Source organism: Hyla sarda, unplaced genomic scaffold (genome assembly GCF_029499605.1).
Source record: "Hyla sarda isolate aHylSar1 unplaced genomic scaffold, aHylSar1.hap1 scaffold_1365, whole genome shotgun sequence".
NCBI lineage: Eukaryota > Metazoa > Chordata > Amphibia > Anura > Hylidae > Hyla > Hyla sarda.
This window is the reverse complement of record NW_026607993.1, coordinates 50,725-74,208: the sequence shown is the minus strand read 5'-3', so window position 1 is coordinate 74,208 and position 23,484 is coordinate 50,725. Positions and strand designations below refer to the sequence as shown.

The 23,484-nt window shown below is 41.9% G+C and overlaps 1 protein-coding gene across 4 annotated transcripts in view; it reads left to right on the top strand.

Moving 5' to 3' along the window:
* Nucleotides 1-499: 499 nt before the first annotated feature.
* The window catches only part of LOC130306282 (proto-oncogene tyrosine-protein kinase receptor Ret-like), a 61,223-nt gene continuing 38,238 nt past the window's right edge, over nucleotides 500-23,484 (top strand). Inside the window, exons 1-3 of one of the 4 annotated variants that reach the window (XM_056552084.1) lie at nucleotides 500-517; nucleotides 17,274-17,513; nucleotides 19,644-19,928. In XM_056552084.1, coding sequence (XP_056408059.1) covers nucleotides 17,345-17,513; nucleotides 19,644-19,928 — 454 coding nt within the window. In that variant the 5' untranslated portion in view covers nucleotides 500-517; nucleotides 17,274-17,344. Of the gene's footprint in view, nucleotides 518-3,584; nucleotides 3,678-4,927; nucleotides 4,951-17,273; nucleotides 17,514-19,643; nucleotides 19,929-22,892; nucleotides 23,022-23,484 lie in introns of those variants that run through there. The other 3 variants (XM_056552083.1, XM_056552082.1, XM_056552085.1) reach the window with 3 other exon arrangements.

Genomic DNA, 23,484 nt, shown 5'->3' with positions numbered 1-23,484 from the left:
CTGGTTAAATAGGATTTCTGATCCTGATGTCCTCCAGGCCATCAGCAATAGTGAAGAAATATGTTTTAAAAGTTTCTATCGCAGTATGGTAAGGCCCAAGTAGTCATCAGGGCATGCAGGATCTTAAAATAGTCACAACGCTCTGGGCTGTAATCACTTCTACTTCAGTATGATTGACAGGTCGCGGACCACTAACATCACTGCTCTTCTCCCAGAAGCCACTTCAAGCACAGGGATAGCTCCACTTCTGGGCCTGGGCAACGTTACACTGGAAAGCAGTGACGTTGGCAATGCCAAGGCTGTCAATCATTCTGGAGTAAGACTTATTACAGCCCTAAGTGCTTCGACTATTTCAGTATCTCACATGCCCCAACGACTACTTAAAGGGGTTACTCCGCTGCTCAGCGTTTGGAACAAACTGTTCTGAATGCTGAAGTTGGCGCCGGGAGCTTGTGACATCATAGCCCTGCCCCATCATGATGTCACGCCCCTCTGAGCAGCGGAATACCCCTTTAAGGTAGACTTTTAAACTTATTTTCCTTACGATCACTGATGGTCGGGAGGACAAAAGGGGGAGATTTATCAAAACCTGTGTAGAGAGAGAGTGGTGCAGTTGCCTATAGCAACAGTCAGTTCCCTTCTTTTATTTTTCACAGGCCTCTTCAAAAATTAAAGAAGCAATCTGATTGGTTGCCATGGGCATCTCCACCACTCTTCCTCTACACCGCTTTTGTTAAATCTCCCCCATAGTAAGAAAGCTTATCTTACCCCCATAAAACATGTTGCCAACAGTTATATAGGGTAAAATCTTATACCAGGTTCCCTTTAGAATAGCTGTTGAATCTTAAGACTCAACTTAATGGAGTACCATGGTGAAAAACAAATGTTTTCAATTCAACTGGTGCCAGAAAGTTCTACAGATTTGTAAATTACTTCTATTAAAATTTTCTAATCTTTCCAGGACTTATCAGCTGCTGTAAGCTCAAGAGAAAGTTGTGTAGTTCTTTCCAGTCTGACCACAGTGTTCTCTGCTGACACCTCTGTCTGTGTCAGGAACTGTCCAGAGCAGGGGAGATTTGCTATGGGGATTTTCTCCTACTCTGGACAGTTCCTGACACAGACAAAGGTGGCAGCAGATAGCACTGTGGTCAGACTGCTATGAACTACACAACTTCCTCTGCAGCATAAATCAGCTGATAAGTACTGGAAGAATTAATTAACAATCCTGTATAACTTTCTGGCACCAGTTGATTTGAAAACAATTGTTTTCCACCGGAGTACCCTTTTTACCTACCAAACAAAGATTCATCAGCAAATTCGTCTCCGATTATTGCCCTGTGTAAAAGGTTTAGTGATCCGCTAATGAACAAGCAAAAGCTTGATGGACAGCTCATAGTTTTGTTTATGCGGTCACAAAATGTATCTCTTGTTGGCAGGAGATCTTCCCTTGTAAACAGTTGAGCCTTCAGTGGTCCTTTAAGCACCAATCTATTATGCTCATAAAGGGTAATAATATGTAAAAGAACCTTTAAAATGAGACCTTAGCTCCATGGATCCAACTGTAGAAGTTGAGCTTCCCTTTGAAGCTATCACTTTCTTTCCCTCTTGGGGTATGTTCACACGGTGGAATGTCCGTGCAGAATACCGCTGGAATTGTTTTGCATGGACATTCCGCTGCAGCAGAGTCCCATTGATTTTAATGGGATTCTGCTGCACTGTTTATCCTGTAGAATTTCAGAAACATCTGCAACAGAAATCTTGATTCCGGCATCAGCAAAAAGAATAGACTTGCCTATTCTTTTTGCAGATTTAGCTCGGAAATGCACTCAAGCACCCACCGGGCATGTGTTCTGTGCAGACATTCCGCACATTTCACTCTGTGTGGACAGGGCCTAACAGGTTTTGTTGGGTCAAGGACGGTCAAGGTGCTGCCAATGCTATGCTGCTTGCCAGAAATTTACTATGATTAAAGGGGTACTCCAGTGGAATTTTTTTTTTTTAAATCAACTGGTGCCAGAAAGTTTAAACAGATATGTAAATTACTTCTTTTTAAAAATCTTAATCCTTCCAGTACTTATCAGCTGCTGTATACTACAGATGAAGTTATTTATTTTCTGTTTGACCACAGTACTCTCTGCTGACACCTCTGTCCATGTCAGGAACTGTCCAGAGAAGGAGAGGTTTGCTATGGGGATTTGCTTCTGCTCTAGACATTTCCTGATATGGACAGATGTATCAGCAGAGAGCTCTGTGGTCAGACAGAAAAGAAATTTAAAGAGTGCCTGTGTCACCAAATACATTTTTCTAAACTAACTCAGTCTATGTTCCCTAACTACTCCGAACACTCCTCCCACCCTTCAAAAAAAAAAAAAAATATCCAGAGCTTTAAAAAGCTCTGTATTCTACCTTTCTTCTTGCTCACATCTCCCAGCAGGAAAAAGTGGACGTTTCCCAGCAGACAAGACATCACTGAAGCCTGCTTGGGACCACTTTCGCCCTTACATCGTTGCAGTGCTGTGATGAATAGAAGACCTCAACCTCTGTGCAGCAGCTTTCAGTCTGTGTATCTTACAGTGAGGCTCTTTGCAGATGTCAATCAAGCTCAGGGCAGAGAAACACTTCCAGAGTTTGGCCTCCTGCCATCACAAGCAGGAGACCAAAATCTGACCAGACGGAATGTGTTCTGGCCAAGAAGGGAGGTCCCTGGTGGCCAGAAGTATACACCAGAAAAACTTACATCCATTTTTTTTTTTAATGGAAGCCAATTACAAAACATATTTATTTGGCATAAGGAATCAAATATAAAAAATCATGTTTAATGACGGTGCCCATTTAAAAAGAAAAGAACTTCCTCTGTAGTATACAGTAGCTAATAAGTACTGGAAGTAGAGATGAGCGAACTTACAGTAAATTCGATTTGTCACGAACTTCTCGGCTCGGCAGTTGATGACTTTTCCTGCATAAATTAGTTCAGCTTTCAGGTGCTCCCGTGGGCTGGAAAAGGTGGATACAGTCCTAGGAGACTCTTTCCTAGGACTGTATCCACCTTTTCCAGCCCACCGGAAAGCTGAACTAATTTATGCAGGAAAAGTCATCAACTGCCGAGCCGAGAAGTTCGTGACAAATCAAATTTACTGTAAGTTCGCTCATCTCTAACTGGAAGGATTAAGATTTTTTATTTTTTAAGTATTTACAAATCTGTTAACTTTTTGGCACCAGTTAATTTAAACAATTTTTTTTTCCCACCAGAGTACCCCTTAGAGGAGTACTCCGGAGCGCTGGTACTTAAAAAAAATAAATAAAAAAATAAAATAAAAAAGTTTACCTCATCTGATAGCTCTTTCAAAGACCTTTCCAACGATGCCTCATTTGTCAAATTTGGCCCAGCCATTCTCTTGTAATTGCCACCTGTAGCAGTAAGCAGCCATGTTATAAAGACTACATTTCCCATGACTCCCTGCGCCAGCTTCCTGTTAGCTGCTGCTCTCTCCCCCTCCTCTCCCCCCCCCCCCCCCCGGGAAATTATAATAAATTATAATAAAGTAACGCCCACAGCTCCTTCCCTCCTTCCATGTGCCCACTAGTGCAGCGTTTCCCAACCAGGGTGCCTCCGGCTGTTGCAAAACTACAACTACCAGCATGCCCGGCATGACCGGGAAGAAGACCATATGGAAAACGTGAGTATATTAGAATGTTATATAACTTTGCCTCATGCTACAATTCCCCTATAAAAGGTTAGCTTCGGACTACTCCTTTAAGGAATGCAGGTTGATAGCAGCATTTCTGAGGTATTTACTATATATGGGCAACTAAAACACAACCGCAACACAATTGCAATGTGTGTTTTTACCTCCGGCCCCTTGCTGCTATAACCAATGGCCTGGCATGATTAAGGATAAAGTTACAGCTATGTTCAGCCATTGCTGTGTGTCAATTACAGAAGTTCATTTACAGGTTTTAGCATGGCCATGGCAACTGAGGGTGCATAGTCACTCTGCTGTACATTTATGGTGTCTGCTTCTAACATTGTAAGGCTATGTTCACACGGCAAATTTTTGTGTGGAATCTGGTGGAAAAATTCCGCTTGGGAATTCAGTTGCAGCAGAGTCCCATTGTTTTCAATAGGATTCTGCTGCACTGTGCACACCATGGAATTTCTGTGCTGGAAACATCTGCCACGGAGATTCTGATTTCAGCCTCCCTGAAAAGAACTGACATATATTAGTTCTTTTTACAGAATCCGCTCAGAAGTGCATTGCCCCCTATGGAGATGCCACATTTCGGAGTGGACCTAGTGCTGGCATGTTTTGCCCAGAAATTTCCCGGACTGACATTCTGCCATGTCAACATAGCCTAAATGCATGGTGCAAAGGACGAAAAGGTTTTAAAGGGGTACTCCGGTGCTCCAGCGTTCTGAACATTTTGTTCAGAATGCACGAGCCAGAGACCGTGATCGTGACGTCACGCCACGCCCCCTCGTGACGTCACACCACGCCCCCTCGTGACATCACACCACGCCCCCTCGTGACGTCACGCCTCGCCCCCTCGTGACATCACTCCACGCCCCCTCGTGACATCACACCACGCACCCTCTACTCATATCTATTGGAGGGAGCCTGTCGGTAGACATGCCCCCTCCTATAGACATGAATGGAGGGGGTGTGGCGTGACAACACAACCACTGCCGCAGGAACCCAGCATTTGTTTAGAACACCAGATGCTGCGGGAGATCGCGAGGGGCCCAGCAGTGTGACCCCCATGATCAGACATCTTATCCCCTATAATTTGGATGTAGTGTAATCGGTTGCTATGGGAAACCATGTTTGTGTAACCTGTCCAGTGGTCCTTGAACTGTCTTCAAAGGTGTACAAAACCATAAGATGATGTGGCTGCTATAAAGGCCCTAGTGAGAGGGGGGCCGCCCGGGTGGCTGTTTTCCTTATATAATGGGTACCCCCAGTGTCTATTTTGTCGAATAATCATTTTCGTCATAATATTAGTCAACAACACTTTTTCAGTGATTAAAACTAAATTAAAACTAAGTTATGATGTAGGATGACATAAACTATAACTAACATGATTGAAACCTGCAGATGCCCATGGCAACCAGATTAAAAATTTTTAAAGGCCTCCGAAAAATTTAAGCAGCTATATGATTGGTTGCTATGGGCAACTGCCCCACTTTTCATCCACACAGGTTTTGACAAATCTCCCCCAACACTTCACTAAATTTTTTGGTAGAGAAGATTTGGGAAGGGATCCTATCAGATCTTATTGCTTGTGTGTATTCAGTGTTCAAATCTAATACCATAAGTCGGTGTTTCCCAACCAGTGGGCCTCCAGATGTTGCAAAACTACAACTCTTAGCATACCCGGACAGCCTCTGACTGTCCGGGCATGCTGGGAGTTGTATTTTTGCAACCGCTGGATGCTCCCTGGTTGGGAAACACTTCCATAAGTAATAACAAAGTAATAGCAGGTTAATAGCGATTTTACTTCGGTATATAGAAAGGTTTTTTATATAAACATTCTAGAATTAGCATTTATTCTTTTACTGAACCCTTTGAGCAATATATAGCAAATCCACCAGAACTTAGGTGTAATCGCCTTTAAAAAAAATTGCCTTACAAAAAATCCTAAAGGACTTTCGCCACATACAGTCATGGCCGTAAATGTTGGATGAAGTATTTCTCACAGAAAAGGATTGCAGTAACATGTGTTTTGCTATACACATGTTTATTCCCTTTGTGTGTATTGGAACTAAACCAAAAAAAGGGAGGAAAAAAAGCTAATTGGACATAATGTCACACAAACTCCAAAAATGGGCAGGACAAAATTATTGACACCCTTTCAAAATTGTGGAAAAATAAGATTGTTTCAAGCATGTGACTCTCCTTTAAACTCACCTGGGGCAAGTAACAGATGTGGGCAATATAAGGATCACAACTGAAAGCGGATTAAAAGGAGAGAAGTTCATGTAGTCTTTGCATTGTGTGTCTGTGTGTGCCACACTAAGCATGGACAACAGAAAGAAGAGAAGAGAACTGTATGAGGACTTGAGAACCAAAATTGTGGAAAATGATCAACAATCTCAAGGTTACAAGTCCATCTCCAGAGATCTAGATTTGTCTTTGTCCACAGTGTGCAACATTATCAAGAAGTTTGCAACCCATGCCACTGTAGCTAATCTCCCTGGACCTGGATGGAAGAGAAAAATTGATGAAAGGTGTCAATGCAGGACAGTCCGGATGGTGGATAAGCAGCCCCAAACAAGTTCCAAAGATATTCAAGCTGTTCTGCAGGCTCAGGGAGCATCAGTGTTTTTTAATCAGCATTTAAATGAAATGAAACACTATGGCAGGAGACCCAGGAGTACCCCACTGCTGACACAGACACATAAAAAAGCAAGACTACATTTTGCAAAATTAACTTCTTGTGGACAGATGAGTCCAAGATAGAGCTTTTTGGTAAAGCACATCATTCTACTCTTTACCGAAAATGGAATGAGGCCTACAAAGAAAAGAACACAGTACCTACAGTGAAATATGGTGGAGATTCAATGAAGTTTTGGGGTTGTTTTACTGCCTCTGGCATTGAGTGCCTTGAATGTGTGCAAGGTATCATGAAATCTGAAGATTACAAACGGATTTTGGGTCGTACTGTACAGGCCAGTGTCAGAAAGCTGGGTTTGCGTCCAAGATCTTGGGTCTTCCAGCAGGACAATGACCCCAAACATACGTCAAAAAACACCCAGAAATGGGTGGCAACAAAGCGCTGGAGGGTTCTGAAGTGACCAGCAATGAGTCCAGATCTAAATCCCATTGAACACCTGTGGAGAGATCTTAAAATTGCTGTTGGGAAAAGGCGCCTTCCAATAAGAGAGACCTGGAGCAGTTTGCAAAGGAAGAGTGGTCCAACATTCCGGCTGAGAGGTGTAAGAAGCTTATTGATGATTATAGGAAGCGACTGATTTCAGTTATTTCCAAAGTGTGTGCATCCAAATATTAAGTTAAGGGTGCCAATAATTTTGTCCAGCCCATTTTTGGAGTTTGGTGACATTATGTCCAATTTGCTTATTTTCCTCCCTTTTTTGGTTTAGTTCCAATACACACAAAGAGAATAAACGTGTATGGCAAAACATGTGTTACTGCAATCCTTTTCTGTGAGAAATACTTCATTTTCTTGAAAAATTTCAGGGGTGCCAACATTTATATCCATGACTGTATAATATGCATTTCAGACACTTTTTTGAAAATGGGCCACCTCTCTCACCAAAGAGGTTGTGTATTTGATAAAAGAGGACGTGGCTTCTCAAAACTAGGCGTGGCTTAAGGAATGCCAAAAGTTGCACCAAATTCTTGTTAAGGCTGCATTCACACCACGTTTTTGCAATACAGTTCCCGTATAAGTTTTCAATGTGAAAACTGTACGGAACCGTATTGAAAACCGTATGCATTGACTCTCCATTGAAAACCATTTGCCAAAAGATGTATCAGGTTGTGTCCTTTTTTGCATCCTGTACGGTTTTGTCAGTTTTTTTCCCCGTACCCAAAACCGTAGTCTACCACGGTTTTTGGTCCGGGTGAAAAACTGTTTTAAACCGTATATACGTTTTTTTTTTTCTTACACATGGGAGTCAATGGGAACCGTACAGAACCGTATGTGCATATGGTTCCATCCGGTTTTCACCATACGTTTTTTGACTTTGCACAGTTTTTTTTTTTCTTGGAATTTCAATCAAGCAAGTGAAACTTTATTCAAAATGGAGTGAAAAGTTAAAAACTTATGTTTTTTTTTTCTTAAAAAACTGATGCAACCGGACATCATGTTTCAAACCGTATACGGTTTTTAACTGTATACGGGTTGAAATGTGTACACACGTTTTGATACAGTTTAGTCAGGTTTTGAGGAATCCGTTTTTCATCAAAAACCTGATACGGGAACTGTATTGCAAAAACGTGGTGTGAATGCACCCTTACACTGGAGCAAAAAAAAATAAAATATTATAATTGCTGGTCTTTTAGATTCCAGAGACACCAGATCTGTTGGATTTAGGCTATATTCGCACAGCGGATTTTCAGCGTGGAACGATACCACCAGAAATTCTGCCGAAATTTACTGCACATTATGTTCAGTGGGATTCTGCTGTCCCATACACACAGTGGAATGGGACCGGTCTTATATTTTTTGTGGAATTTGCGCCGTGGAATTTCTGCACAAATAAAAGACCTGTCTTTAATTTCACGGAATTCTGCAGCAAAATCCCACTGAAGTCAATTTGGCTTTGAATTTCGGCAGTATTTTTTGTGTTTTGAGTGTACAGTAATCCTGCTAGAATTCCATCCAAATTCTGCAAAACTGCAAAAAAATCTGCAGTTTGCTTTTCTGTGTGGAATTTGAGCGGGAAAAGCAGAAATTCTGACATGTGAACATAGCCCTAAAGTCTGTGGGGGAGATTTATCAAAACCTGTGCAGAGGAAGAGTGGTGCAGTTGCCCATAGCAACCAATCAGATTGCTTCTTTCATTTTCCACAGGCCTCTTTAGAGGCCTGTGGAAAATGAAAGTAGCAATCTGATTGGTTGCTATGGGCAACTGCACCACTCTTCCTCTGCACAGGTTTTGATAAATTTCCCCCTGTGTGTCTAAGTTTGCACTGTCTGTGGTTGATAAAGAACTAAAACAATTCAGATGACTAAAATATATGACCACGTCTTGCAGTACAATTTATTGCTTCTCTGTATTTAGCATATTTTTTGATTTATTGAAACTTGTATGTGTGTTCCTATTATCCTTCATGTAACACGTTCTGGTAGGGTAACGTATAGACCCTGAATATAGACTTTCCTGGAATTAAAGGAAATCTGTCATCGGGATCACCCTCACTAACCTGTCATACAGGCTTGTAGTGCGGGTGATACTGATCAAAATGATACTGACAATGTCCTGAATGTCCCAGCCATTGCGCCGTTAGCGCTGTTTTTCTTTTTATGTAAATGAGGTTCCTTGGGGCATGAGCGACGCTATGACCGGCGCTCCAGGCACCCCACTTGATCTTCTGCCAGGCAGGCGCTCCACCCGGCTCATCAATATGCATGGCCTCCCTTCCCTGCTCTCGCGGTATGCGCCACTCCTAGAGTACACCCAGAAGCGGCGTCAGTTTTAGCCTGATTCCCGCAATCAGCAGTGAAGTGTGAGGATGCATGAGGGTGAATGAGGCTGAAACTGACGCCACTTCTGGGTGTACTCTGGAAGCGGCACATGCGCCGTGCCGTGAGAGCAGGGAGGGAGGCCGTGCATATTGATGAGCCGGGCGTAGCTCCCACCGGCAGGTCCTAGCTTCACCAAGGACCTCATTTACATAGAAAGAAAAACGGTGATAACCGTGCAATGGCTGGGCCATTCAGGACATTGTCAGTATCCTTTTGATCAGTATCACCCGCACTAGACACCTGTATGACAGGTTAGTGACCGGTTAGTGATACTGATGACAGATTTCCTTTAAATAGGTGACCCTATCTAACGCGTTTATGGATTATCAATAAGATATATAAATAAGATATATAAAAGCCTAATATATGCAGGTTCTTCCTCTGGGATGCTCCTATATTAGGGGCTACTTGACCCCCATTGGTTTTAAAGGGCTGCGTACATTGTGTAGTGGGGGCAACAGGTTGTTGCAGTGCAGCGCACATTCACTTCCGTCGGTACTGAGCTGCAGTAACACAGCACCGCCACTACCCAATGGCCCTGATTACTATTGTAAACCCGACCTGTTTTGTCAGGTTGTGCATGTGGTGCAGTGTGCCAGAATTTGACGCATTGCGCCACAAATTGTGTCTGTGCCAGAATTTGCAAAAAAAAAAAAAAAACCTGACCAACTCTCAATTTTACTTGGCCACTGAAACGTTTCCACAGAAAATGTGGTGGCTTTGCTCTCTGTAAAACCCCACAGCTCAGAACAGTAGTTAAAAAAAATAAAAAATAAAAGAAATAAAAAAAACAGGGAAAAATGAAAAACAGAGGGAAACATTAGTAAATACTGTGGAAAAATACCTGTTGGGAATCAAAAAACCCACAAAGAAAACTACATTCCAGTCTTGGTAAATCAGGGTCAATGAGGGGGATTTATTAAATTTAGACTGCTTTTTTTTTTTTTTGTATAACTTTTTCACGTGAAAAGTCGTAGGCTAGCGCCATGTACAAAATTTTCTGTGACATTTCATTTACAGCATTTAAATTTCATTAGCATGAAGTGTTCCTATTTAGAGCACTTTGTACGGTGGTCACTGATTTATCATGTGCGATATGTTGCGAAATGTCGCAGAAATTAAAGCCCATAGACTTCTATGGGATTCTGCACTCCCATTCACACTTCTGAATTTCCGCTTGCGGAAATTCCGAAGTGTGAATGGGAGTGCGGAATCCCATAGAAGTCTATGGGTGGAATTCCGCTAGCGGAAATTCAGGAGTGTGAATGGAAATGCTGAATCCCTTATGCTGGGTTCACACTGTGTGGAATTTCTGGGCAGAATTTCTGCCGGAGATCAAGCCGGCAGAACTTGGACCGTGCAAACTGCATTGCCGTCCCCATAGATGTCAATGCATTTCTGAGCAGATCTCCTAAAAGATCCGCCCAAAATGCATTGCCATCTATGAGGACGGCAATGCAGTCCATGCGGTCTTGGTGCCGCCGGGTAAATCTCTTGCAGAAATTCTGCCCAGAGATTCCATAGTGTGAACCTAGCCTTAGAGGTCTATGGACTTTAATTTGAGGTGAAATTCCACAAGCGGAAATTCTGCTGTGTGACTAGACCCTTAGAAATTATCACCCCTGCCCTATAGAACTATCGGCTTTATGCAACAATTGTATTAAGGTCTGTGCGACATTTGCAACAATTGTCGTGTGGCTGCCACTTCTGTGAAAATTATCCAGACTAAAGTTCTGTGGGGATTCATCAAAGTCCTGCGCCTTTTGATAAACTTGGCACACATCTGCCACTATCGCTGCAACTTTTACAAACTAATAACTGCCAAAACATATACCAGATTTGAGAAATTCCCCTCAATGGGCAGAGCCCAAACTTCTGGCTCCGTACATTGTTTACATTTGTTTGCTTTGTAGCACGGTACAGTCTATAGAGGATGTGCATAAGTTACAGGATGACTTGGATAGACTAAGTGTCTGGGCATCCACTTGGCAAATGAGGTTCAATGTGGATAAATGTAAAGTTATGCATCTGGGTACTAATAACCTGCATGCGTCGTATGTCTTAGGGGGGATTAAACTGTCAGAGTCACTGGTAGAGAAGGATCTGGGTGTACTTGTAGATCACAGACTACAGAATAGCATGCAATGTCAGGCTGCTGCTTCCAAAGCCGGCAGGATATTGTCATGTATCAAAAGAGGCATGGACTCCAGGAACAGGGACACAATACTCCCCCTTTATAAAGCATTGGTACGGCCTCACCTGGAATATGCTGTTCAGTTTTGGTCACCAGTCCATAAAAGGGACACTGTGGAGCTGGAAAGGGTGCAGAGACGCGCGACTAAACTAATATGGGGCATGGAACATCTTAGCTATGAGGAGCGATTAAAGGATTTGCAATTGTTTAGTCTTGAGAAGAGATGTTTAAGGGGGGATATGATAAATGTATATAAGTATATTAATGGCCCATACAAAAAATATGGAGAAAAACTGTTCCAGGTTAACCCCCCCCCCCCCCCCCCCCCCAAAGGACGAGGGGGCACTCCCTCCGTCTGGAGAAGAAAAAGTTTTTAGTCTCAAAGGGCGACACGCCTTCTTTACCATGAGAACTGTGAACTTATGGAAAGGTCTACCTCAGGAACTGGTCATAGCAGGAAAAATTTACAGCTTTAAAACAGGATTAGATACATTCCTGGAACAAAGTAACATTAATGCTTATGAAGAAATATAAAATCCCATCCCTTCCCCAATATCGCGCCACACCCCTACCCTTCAATTCCCTGGTTGAACTTGATGGACGTATGTCTTTTTTCAACCGTACTAACTATGTAACTATGTAACTGTGGCTGTGCAGGACATCTGATCGGTGGGAGTACCAGGTGTCTGCACCCCACCAGTTAGCTATTAATTGCCTATCCTGTGGATAAGCCATCAGTAAATCTTCCCTTGAGAACCCCTTTAATGGACAGGTTTCTGTGCTCATTCCTCTTTATTGAAGTCTTTTGGCATTATGATGGGTTCACCCGTAATGCATATTTTTTTGGAGTGTGGATTTCAAAAACGAAGGGCCGTGTCACTTGGGAAACCACAACAAAGATGCAGGATATGAATAAAAACCTAGTCAACAGTGTCAAATGCTCGACAGAAATCTGAGGCTACCCACAGGATTTTTGGCACTCATTACATGCCGTTCGAAAAATTCACTTAGCCTTGTAGAAAAAGCTTAGTGTGACCTTGAGACCTCTGGTGTTCTCCCAATCAGAAAGCGTCTTGGAGGGGTGTGGGGGGGGGGGGTGTATGTACCATTAATGTGGTGAAGAATAATAATTTTTTTAGGAAAGGTCATTCATGTGTGGTTTTTATCCTCCATTAAAGGGGTATTCCAGGATTTATTTTTATTTGACTATGCTACAGGGGCTGTAAAGGTAGTGTAGTTCATAATATAGTGTCTGTACCTGTGTGTGTGATGGTTTTCTCACAATTCTTATTGTGATCAATCTGCAACTAATGCAACAGCTGTAGGCACCCTGATTGAAAACCACAGGTCTTTTTAATGGAAGCAGATCTTTTATGTTTCAATGGGGGAGGTGGCTGATATGTGGGAGGGAGGAAAATGGAATTATGGGATTTGTAGGGAAAAGAAGAAAACTCAAACAGGAAATACCGGTTCACAAAAAGCTAGCCACAGTATTATGGTAATCTCACAACATAGCCATTTAGCCCAAGACAAGCGCAGATCCTTCCTAAGCATGTCCATTACTGTCTGTCAGGTACGTACTAAAATAAACTTATGATGGATAACCTACCGGTTAAGTCACATTTTAGCTGAAAAAAGGATCACAATTCATGTTCTCATCACGCCATTGGTGTACCACCTTAGAAACTGGGGTGCTGTAATTTTACAAGGTTACATGCTTTCACTACACAGGTCTTGTCAAACTTGAAACCCTTTAAAGATTAAAAGGAACAATTGGACTATCCAGAGAACGTGATATATTACACTAATGTGTACAAGAACATAGTCTGTGCACCAGGAGACACATTGTTTACAATTGCCTGGTTCACATAATCCTGTAATTACTGTGGCAAATGCAAGTATGTGTGAACAGTGACCTCTAGTGGTCATTTGTGATAAGTGCGTGCGTTTATTTCGAAAATGGTACAAGCAACTTTTGCATCAGATTGTTATGGAATGTACATTTGTTGGTCAGTATCAAACCTGCCCAATATTTTGCTTTTAAAAGCTTGTCTTTCCTACAAAACATAACTCTCCAACACATAACTAAAAAGAAAATGAGGTGCTTATGTTTTAGATACTAAGCCTAAAATGTTGAGGTCTTATTTAGGTTTACTCCAATAAATACTGGTCTGGGCATTACTTTTATGTTAGCTCTCATTTGTATATTGTTTAGATTTTATGAATGATACATTTCAATTATGATTCAGATTTATAATAATTGTTATGGTCAGCGCTATGGGACTTAATTATATCTCTATATATAACATACCTGATTTGTATAAATAGTACCGGTGTACATTGTAATGTTCTACAAGAACATTACCTACAATATACACGGATACTATATATATACACATACACAAATCAGGTATGTTATATATATAGAGATATAATTAAGTCCTATAGCGCTGACCATAACAAATTATTATCTTTTCAACAAATGTGTATGATTTGACGGGATTGCATACGTTTGGTCCAGCAGCTCCACAGGACGCATTTCCATTTCTATTTCCATAAATTGTAGCGCCCTTGTCATTTTTTGATTATTTCATGATTCAGATTTATGTTGTGTATTTTTTTTTATCCGAGAGGCATTTATTTTTTATTTATTTTAAAGGGGTGCTCCAGGGAAGTTAAGAAAAATAAAAATGCCCCAAAGCCACCACAATACCTGTTCTGTGTCCCCTGTATTTATCCATCTGGTTTTGGCAACTCTTGTGGCCCCTGTAGTCTCTTTTTAATATTCTTTTTCCTTATTTGGAGCCCAGCCTACAACTCCCAGCAGTCAGTGCAGCTCTGTGTAATGGCTTCCAGTCAATTGCCTTCACTATCTGTGTGCATGCTGTGTTGTTGTCAGCAGCACACACTACAGGTCTTTGTGGCATCGGGGTGTGAGGTGCAGGGTAGATGTTATTACCCATGGGGCAGATGTTATTAACCCCTTCATGTCATGACACCAGGGCGTGGTTTAGCCTTAACCCCTTAAGGACCAGGGGTTTTTCCGTTTTTGCACTTTCGTTTTTTCCTCCTTACCTTTAAAAAAGCATAACCCTTTAAATTTTGCACCTAAAATCCATATTATGGCTTATTTTTTGCGCCTCCAATACTACTTTGCAGTGCCATCAGTCATTTTACCCAAAAATCTACAGCGAAACGGGGAAAAAAAAATCATTGCAAGACAAAATTGGGAAAAAAAACGCCATTTTGTAACTTTTGGGGGCTTCTGTTTCTACGCAGTAAATTTTTCGGTAAAAATGACACCTTATCTTTATTCTGTAGGTCCATACGATTAAAATAATACCCTACTTCTATAGGTTTGATTTTGTCGTACTTCGGAAAAAAATCCTAATTGCATGCAGGAAAATTTATACGTGGAAAATTGTCATCTTCTGACCTCTATAACTTTTTTATTTTAACATGTATGATCTGAAGTTTTTAGCGGTACCATTTTTGTATTGATCGGACTTGTTGATCACTTTTTATTAATTTTTTTTCATGATGTAAAAAGTGACCAAAAACGCACTATTTTGGACTTTGGAATTTTTTTGCACTTACGCTATTGACCGCGTGGTTTAATTAACTATATATTTTTATAATTCGGACATTTCTGCACACGACAATACCACATATGTTTATTTTTATTTACAGTTTTTTTTTTTAAATGGGAAAAGGGGGGTGATTCAAACTTTTATTAGGGGAGGTGTTAAGTGATCTTTATTCACTTTTTTTTTTTTCACTTTTTTTTTTTTTTGCAGTGTTATAGCTCCCGTAGGGACCTATAACACTGCACACACTGATCTATTACATTGATCACTGGTTTCTCATAGGAAACCAGTGATCGATGATTCTGCCGCTTGACTGCTCATGCCTGGATCTCAGGCATTGAGCAGTTATTCATCGATCGGACAGCGACACTTTCATTTTAGACGCGGCATTCAACTTTGAATGCCGCATCTAAAGGGTTAATAGCGCGCGGCAACGCGATCACTGCCGCGCACTATTAGCCACGGGTCCCGGCCGTTGTTAGAGTCCCCGCGTTATAGAAAGGGAAAGGACACCCAAAAGGTAATACCACTGGTCCTGGGCTAGGCAGAGTGGCAATGCCGACACCGACGACAAACGGTAGCTTTGAGGGTAGACAGATGACACAGTCTACGCAGTACAGCCAATATGCCAAGGAGGTGACCAGTGACACAGGGGGACCTCGCAGGCTTGCTGGGACTTGCAGTAGTTAGTCTGACTTTGGTGCAGGCCACGGTGACTAAACAGTAGACTTGACTTGACTGACTTGATGATTGACAATTAGATGTCTTTGGCTTACTTGCAAATGACAGGTGGCTGCAGACTTTAGGCTTGAGGTATCCAATGCTCTGGACACACAAATTTGAGACTACTTGACTGCACTGGACCTCAGGAACTAAGAGAGAGATTGCAGCCCCTCCCCTGGTTATATTGGGGGCTGTGTAAGGGGGGGGGGGGGTCACCTGGTCACTAGTGCCTCCTGGGTAACAATCACATGGAAGAAAAATTTAAGCAAAAGTACATTATTAATATCACAACTTATATACACAGCGCATAATACATAAAGGGGGCCCTGGGAACGTGGAGAGACTCTGCCTGACAAGCAAGGAGAAGTATGGGGAAACACCATCACGTACTGGGCTACCACATGTTTTCTTTTAAACTATCTTCTCCTCCTCTCCCCCCCCCCCCCCCCCCCCAGCAATAAATCATGCTAAGCTTTAAATGGCAGCAGTCAGTGATCTACAGAAGGAAAAGAGCAGTGTTATGTGCTGAGTTATGACTGAGAATCTTCACTGGGTCTTCACTGCCGCAAGGTCCTCACAGGGAGGGGAGGGGAAGAGGAGCTGGGGCTGTGAAGCCAGAAATCACATGGTGTTTGTCTTTGTGTAAACCCCTCACTGATACCTAGCCCCCACCCTCCTGCAAGACAAGCAGGATCTGAATATTACCTCTTTCTGTCACTCCCTGCATGTAAGTGACAGCTTAAAGAGGAAAACTGCTCTATGTAGGTAATGAATGATATTTAGACAATTAAATACGTTGGTGAGAGGGAAAGGATGGGCTATGGGTTTTAGTTCCCAGGAGTACCCCTTTAATATTTCTTTGCTTTTATGCTGCCCCAGGCAATTTCCTATGCGGAGTTCCAGATGGAAATTCTGTAGTGTGAACCTAGCCTTATAGCTGGGGACCCCGTAACTGTTTTCGCAGTGGGTCTTAGCATTTTTCTGTTTTTTTGCTATGAAATATGAAATAGAAATGTGGCAAGACTGTTTTTCTAAACACACACAGCTGTCTTTTTGTTTATTTCCTCTGTTGGACTTTTACTAGGCTGGGTTCACATCACGTTTCTTACATATGGGGACCGGATCTGGCTGGAAGATGGGGAAAACCAGCGCTCCCGTATCCCAGCCGGACTCTGCCCCCATCTGATTCATTTGAATGAGCTGACCGAAATCAGATAGTGACTCAGTTCGGCTAATTTTTGCCCTGTATCCGATTTTGTGACTGACTTAAAACCGTGGTATACTACAGTTTTAAGTCCGGTCACAAAGCTGGATATGGGGCCAAAATGAGCCGACCAGATTCACTATCTGACTCCGGATTCAAATGAATGAGATGGGGGCCGTCCCCCAGCCGGATCCGGTCCTTGTATGTAAGAAATGTGATGTGAACCCAGCCTTACTGTCACAGTTGTGATTATATTGTTGTTTTGCTGGTTGTTTTCAACTTTCCTAAAACCTTCAATATAAATGGAGACATCAGTAGTAATAATAATAATAATAATTAAACTTTGTCTTGACAGCTACTTCAGGACTCTATCTTCCAAAAAGAGAATTCTCTGAAAGTTTACACCCTGACCTGCCTGCCCATACAATGCTATTACAAATCCATGCACTGAGAGACCATTCAGGAGAAGTGCCACACTTCAGCCTATGCAGGACTGTTCTAAATTATAAATACCTGAACATTTTCCGTGTTGACGAACGGACGGGAATTCTCTCTCTCAATGAGACCTTAACAAGTGAAATCCTCAATGAACTAAGTAAGTGTAACTTGTAGGATTTCAAAGCGATTGCTCTACTCTTATATATGTTCACTAGGGCAGTGTTTCCCAACAGGGGCACCTCCAGCTGTTGCAAAACTACAACTTCCATCTTGCCCGGAGAGCCAAAGGCTGTCCGGGCATGCTGGGAGTTGCAGTTTTGCAACAGCTGGAGGCACCCTGGTTGGGAAACACTGCGGTAGGGTCACCTATTTGCTGTGGTTTTGCCACATAGAAATGGAAAATCTGCAGCGCGTTCTGTAATAGCAAAGCAGATGAGAATGACCAAATCTCATCATTCTGCTGATTTAAAGCATCAACCTTTGACCCTGCTTGCCCTACATGTCTGCAGGTTTTTGACAATTTTTTACTGCTGTAAACTTCCTGTACTCTAGATCCAGCGGATCCTGAATTATTAAAGGGGTACTCCGCCCCTAGATATGTTATCCCCTATCCAAAGGATAGGGGATAAGATGTCAGATCGCCGTGGTCCCGCTGCTGGGGACCCCGGGGATCGCTGCTGCAGCACCCCACTATCATTACAGCACAGAGCGAGATCGCTCTGCATGTAATGACGGGCAATACAGGGTCCGGAGCATCGTTACGTCACGGCTCCGCCCCCTCATGACGTCGTGGCCCGCCCCCGTCAATACAAGTCTATGGGAGGGGGCGTGGTGGTCGTCACGCCCCCTGCCATAGACTTGCATTAAGGGGACGGGCCGTGATGTCATGAGGGGCGGAGCTATGACATCACGCTGCTCCGGCCCCTGTATCGCCCGTCATTACGCACATCTCACGATCTCGCTCTGTGCAGTAATGATGGCGGGGTGCCGCAGCAGCGATCCCGGGGGTCCCCAGCAGGATAGGGGATAAGATGCCAGGGGCCAGGGGCGGAGTACCCCTTTAACTATTCTGGCTTATCAGGAAACCCTAAAACATATGTAAAACTCGCTAGTCAAGGGAGAGAACAGCTCAAAATAAAATGCTGATACAAAATATGTTTTAAAAACGTTCCCATTCGTTTTTATCTGTCTCGTCCTGGCTTTGTGACATTCCACATAACATTGTCGTTTGTACAGACTTTCTAGATTATTGGATGTTATGTTAAAGGAATCATATTGCATTAAATTTACATTTTTTGTTTGCTCAGCATCCATGACTTATTACGATTACATGGCTTATTACGATTATCTTAAAATAAAAACAGCCAATCTTTCCTGTCATCTTAATGTATTTCTATATAGTGCTGACATGACATTGTGCAGCACTGTAAAGAGATTGGCACCCTTCATATTAGTCCCTGTTACCAATGGGGGACACAATTTAGTTTCCATCGACATTTGCTATTTATAGTCCTCAGAGCTATTTCACAGATTACAGACAATGTATATAAGCAGCCTATAGCCTGCTAACAATGGCAGACTGTTTGACTATTAAAGGAAACCTGTCAGGTCCCTTGTGGCCCAGAAACAGTCGCAGTACCTGAAAAGTGTGCTAAATAGCATTCTTGCAATGTAAATGAGTTCCATGAAATTCCGCACTTTGAACAGTGACGTATGCCATCATAGGGGTGTATAAAAGCAACTGCCCCCACCAACCCAGACAAGCTCAGTGCAGAGGTAGCTCCGGTGCTGGAAAAACTCAGGGAACGGGCCAGCTTCAGTGCATAAAGAGGGAAACACATTATGTAACAATTCCGCATATCCAGTGGCCTACATGATGATGTGTTTCCCTCTTTATGCACTGAAGCTGGCACGTTCCCTGAGTTTTTCCAGTTTTTCCCACATTATGGGTGTCAGGTCCGAGCATTCCTAGATGAACAGTTTCCTGGAAAGGGGATTGGTCGTCGTTGGCCAGTTGAATGGCCCCCAAGGTCTCCCGATCTGACCCCCTTAGACTTTTATCTTTGGGGTCATCTGAAGGTATCTGAAGGCAATTCAGCAATCATCAGAAGGGGATGAATCTCACAGGCTGTATCAGTGTAGAGACAAAACCCACAAAGTAGTCTGCAGGTGGGGGGGGGTCAAGCCTAATACTTTGGATGTAGCTTTCAAAAATGATGAGCTTTAAGAGATTATGATGGGTGACAGTTATTAACATGCTTTTTTTTCTTGTTTTTTTTTTCCAAAGGAAACTCATCAATATCGAAACTGCGGTTCAGAGTGAAGGTGTCCGCTGCTCCATTTAAAGAACAAGTCTGTGACAAATCCCTCTCTGCTGACATTATCCTGACACTAGAAGACAACAAAATTCCCAACTGCTCCTCTCTACTACCAGAAGACGTGTGCTTTCGGGGGACAGAACTTTCTTTCCACATCAAAGAAAACAGACCCCCGGGCAGATTCTTCCAGTTCTATCCACACTATTGTACTCATCAGAGCCCAAATATTAGTGTCAGCTATTCATTATTATTAGGTAAAAACCGAACAACCTTTCCATTGTTCCACTGCCCACTGTGGTGGTGGTGGTGGTGGTGTTGTTGTTGTTGTTTTTATAGCTCTTGTTGATCAAATGACACAATATGGTATTGCTAATAGGAGAGAAGACCTGTCCCTGTATTATGCTGCTTTTCCATAGGGAGCATATTCAGGTGACTGATCTGCTTACAGTCACTGAACAAACTTAAAGGTGTACTCGGGTGGAAAAAATTCATTTTTATTTTATGTTTTATTTATTTTTTTAAATCAACTGGTGCAAGCAAGTTACAGATTTACAAATGACTTCGATTTAAAAATCTTAATCTTTCCAGTCTTTATCAGCTGCTGTATGCTACAGAGGAAGTTGAATAGTTCTTTTCTGTCTGACCACAGTGCTCTCTGCTGACACATCTGTCCATGTCAGGAACTGTCCAGAGTAGAAGCAAATCCCCATACCAAACCTATCCTGCTCTGGACAGTTCCTGACATTTAGGCTGGAACTCCACTGAGGTTTTTTTGCAAAAAACGCCGTAAAAAATGCCAATTTTCCCGCATGGCGTTTTTTCAGTGAAAAAACGCCACGTCCAGATGTTAGCGGCAAGTCAATAGTAAACTGCAAAATGCCAGATTCACTTGGCATTTTTCAGTTTGGCGTTTTTTTTTATCCTTTTGGCGTTTTTCAGCAATTTCAGGCTCAGAGGCTGGATTTTCAAAACGCCCAACAAAACCTAGTTTGGCGTTTTTTGCCCTGAAATCGTGGCCTTTTCCTCCCATAGAAGTCTATTGGAGAGCAAAAACGCCAAGAAAATTTCGTAGGGTACCATAAAAAAAATTTATAAAAAAAGATACAGTAGTGATGGAAAAAATTGTACCTAACGAAATGTATCTTTTTTATTACGAAATGTTTATTAATTTTTAAACAGGGATCAATTTATGTGAGCGGGTAAAGCGCTAAAAATGTAGCCGACAATAATAAAAATGTAGAGTGTGCATGTTTTTCACTTTAATTATTTGTTTACATTTTTTAGGTAGTATTACTACTCCCAGCATGGAACACACTGTTCCATGATGGGAGTAGTAGTTACCTGTACTTATTGACAGATCGCCCGGGTCCCTTGCGATACTCTTGTATAATGTATAGATGCGGCGGCCGCTCTTCTATGGTCCCCTGCACTGACGTATATATACATATATTCATATTTCCCACAGAGCTGTGATTGGCCAGATGGTTCCAGCCAATCACAGCTCTCTGTGAGAAATAGGAATATGTGTATATATACGGCCGTGCAGTGGACCATAGGAGAGCGGCTGCTGCATCTAAACATTATACAGGAGCATCACAGCGGGTGTCAGGAGTGATACCCGCAGTGATCTTTCCTTAACTACAAGTACTACTACTCCCAACATGGAGTACACTCTGCCCCATGCTGGGAGCTGTAGTACCTGCATTAATAGACAGATCGCAGCAGGTGTCAGAAGTTACACTCGCTGTATACATCGCTCGCATCCCTGCTCTATACTCCGGGCCGGCCACTCATTCATTCATCTTTTCCTCAGAGCTGTGATTGGCTGCAACCATCCGGCCAATCACAGCTCTGGGTGTGAGCGCTGTATAGAGCCACATCACTGCTATATTATGGACGATCGCATCGGGTGTCAGACTGACACCCGGGTGATATGTCTATAGTACAGGTACTACTACTCCCAGCATGGAACAGTGTTGTTCCATGCTGGGAGTAGTAGTACTACATTAAAAAAAACTAAAAAAAAAAGAGGAAAAAAAGTTAAACACACACACTTTATAAAAAAAAATTATTTAAATTTTTTTTTTTTATAAAAAAAAAATCATTTAGTTAAATACATTTTTACATCCCTACTGCACCCTTTTTTTTTTTTTTTTTTTTTTTTTAAAAGCAAAAGGGGCCAAAAACGGCAAATTCCACACAAAGGTAAAAACGCCAGAAAAATGCCAAAACGCAGGGAAAAACTGTGGCAGTTTTTCTGGCGTTTTTTCTGGCGTTCTTATGCCACAAAAATCGCAGAGTAAAAATCTCAGTGGAGTTCCAGCCGGAGAGAAGTCTCAGCAGAGAGCACTATGGTCAGACAGAAAAGATTTAAAAAATAAGAACTTTCCCTGTAGTATATAGCAGCTGATAAGTACTGGAAGGATTAAGATTTTTAAATAGAAGTAATTTACAAATCTGTTTAACTTACAAAAATAGTTTTGCACCAGAGTACCCCTTCAACATAGATCTCCTGGTATATGTCTGAAGTTCTGAGAAGATCCCTTAAAGAAGCACTGACATAAAATGTTGTTCTTTGGCTGTTAGCTACCTCCACTGTATGGTTCAGTATGAACGTCAGTCATTTGGTCCCAGACAGGACAGAGGTTTATCTCAGGCATATTTTATTCCAGTTACTGATGATTTACCAACCACACCTCCTGGAGGTTCAGTTCAAGCATCTACTACTCTCTCAGTAATGTAATATTTTCTCACATCGTGTATTTAGCTACTTATTAAAAATATTGCCCTCTTTAAACCCTTTCCTTTCTGTCATTCAGACAATACATATCTAGTTAATATCTTTCCTGATATGTATTAAGTTGAAGACCTTCTAAAATTTTTGTAGCCCATCTTTGGACTTTTTGTACGCAAGGCCTCCAAAACTGAACACAGTATTTTAGATGTGACCTCACTAGAGCTCTATCCTGGTTATACCTTTAGCTATACAGCCAAGCATGTGACTCCCTTTCCCTGCCGACTGGCCACACTGTTAACTCATTTTGAGGCTGTCAAAACTCACTATCCCGAAGTCTTTCTCTTCTGAAGTCTTTGCCAACATGATAGTCAGATAGATGATTCCTTCTCCCCAAGTGCATTATATTACAATTGGAAATACTGAATGCAGTTTAATTGTTTTGACCACTTATCTAGTAAAGCTAAATCATTTACCCCTCTAGGAACATCAACTCTATTTCACACTTCTGTGTCATCGGCAAACCTTACCTGCCAAACCTTCTTCCATGTCACATAGAAACATATTAAAAAAGAATAGGATCCAGAAGAGAGCTAAAGAAATAAAGGCGCAGGTAAATAAACTTCACTGCAACATACATGGAGATGGCTAATAGGTCACACATTTTATTTTTTATTTTTTTTAAGAGTGCTTCTTTAAGGACCTTTGGGTGAATATCCTGAAAAAAAAAAAACATACATTTATTAATCATTTTTAAGGGTTGGCACAAGCTATGGCACTTAAGCAGCTCGGCCCCGCCTTCTTGACACTTGGCTGGGAAATAAAAAAGGCTATTGTATTAGTTTGACAACCAGCCTTAACTCCAGGAAAGCTACAGTTCACTTTTATACCCTAACAACAGCAATCCAATGGCATCTGCAGCTCTGAGCATTTGTATAGAGAAGTATATCATCTGACAGAATCCCCTTAAAAGTCTATTTTAGTAATAAAAACTTAATGTACCTGTTGTCAACAAAAACTTTTTATATAATGTAGATAATACCATTATATGTATATTTGTTATATACATTGGTTAA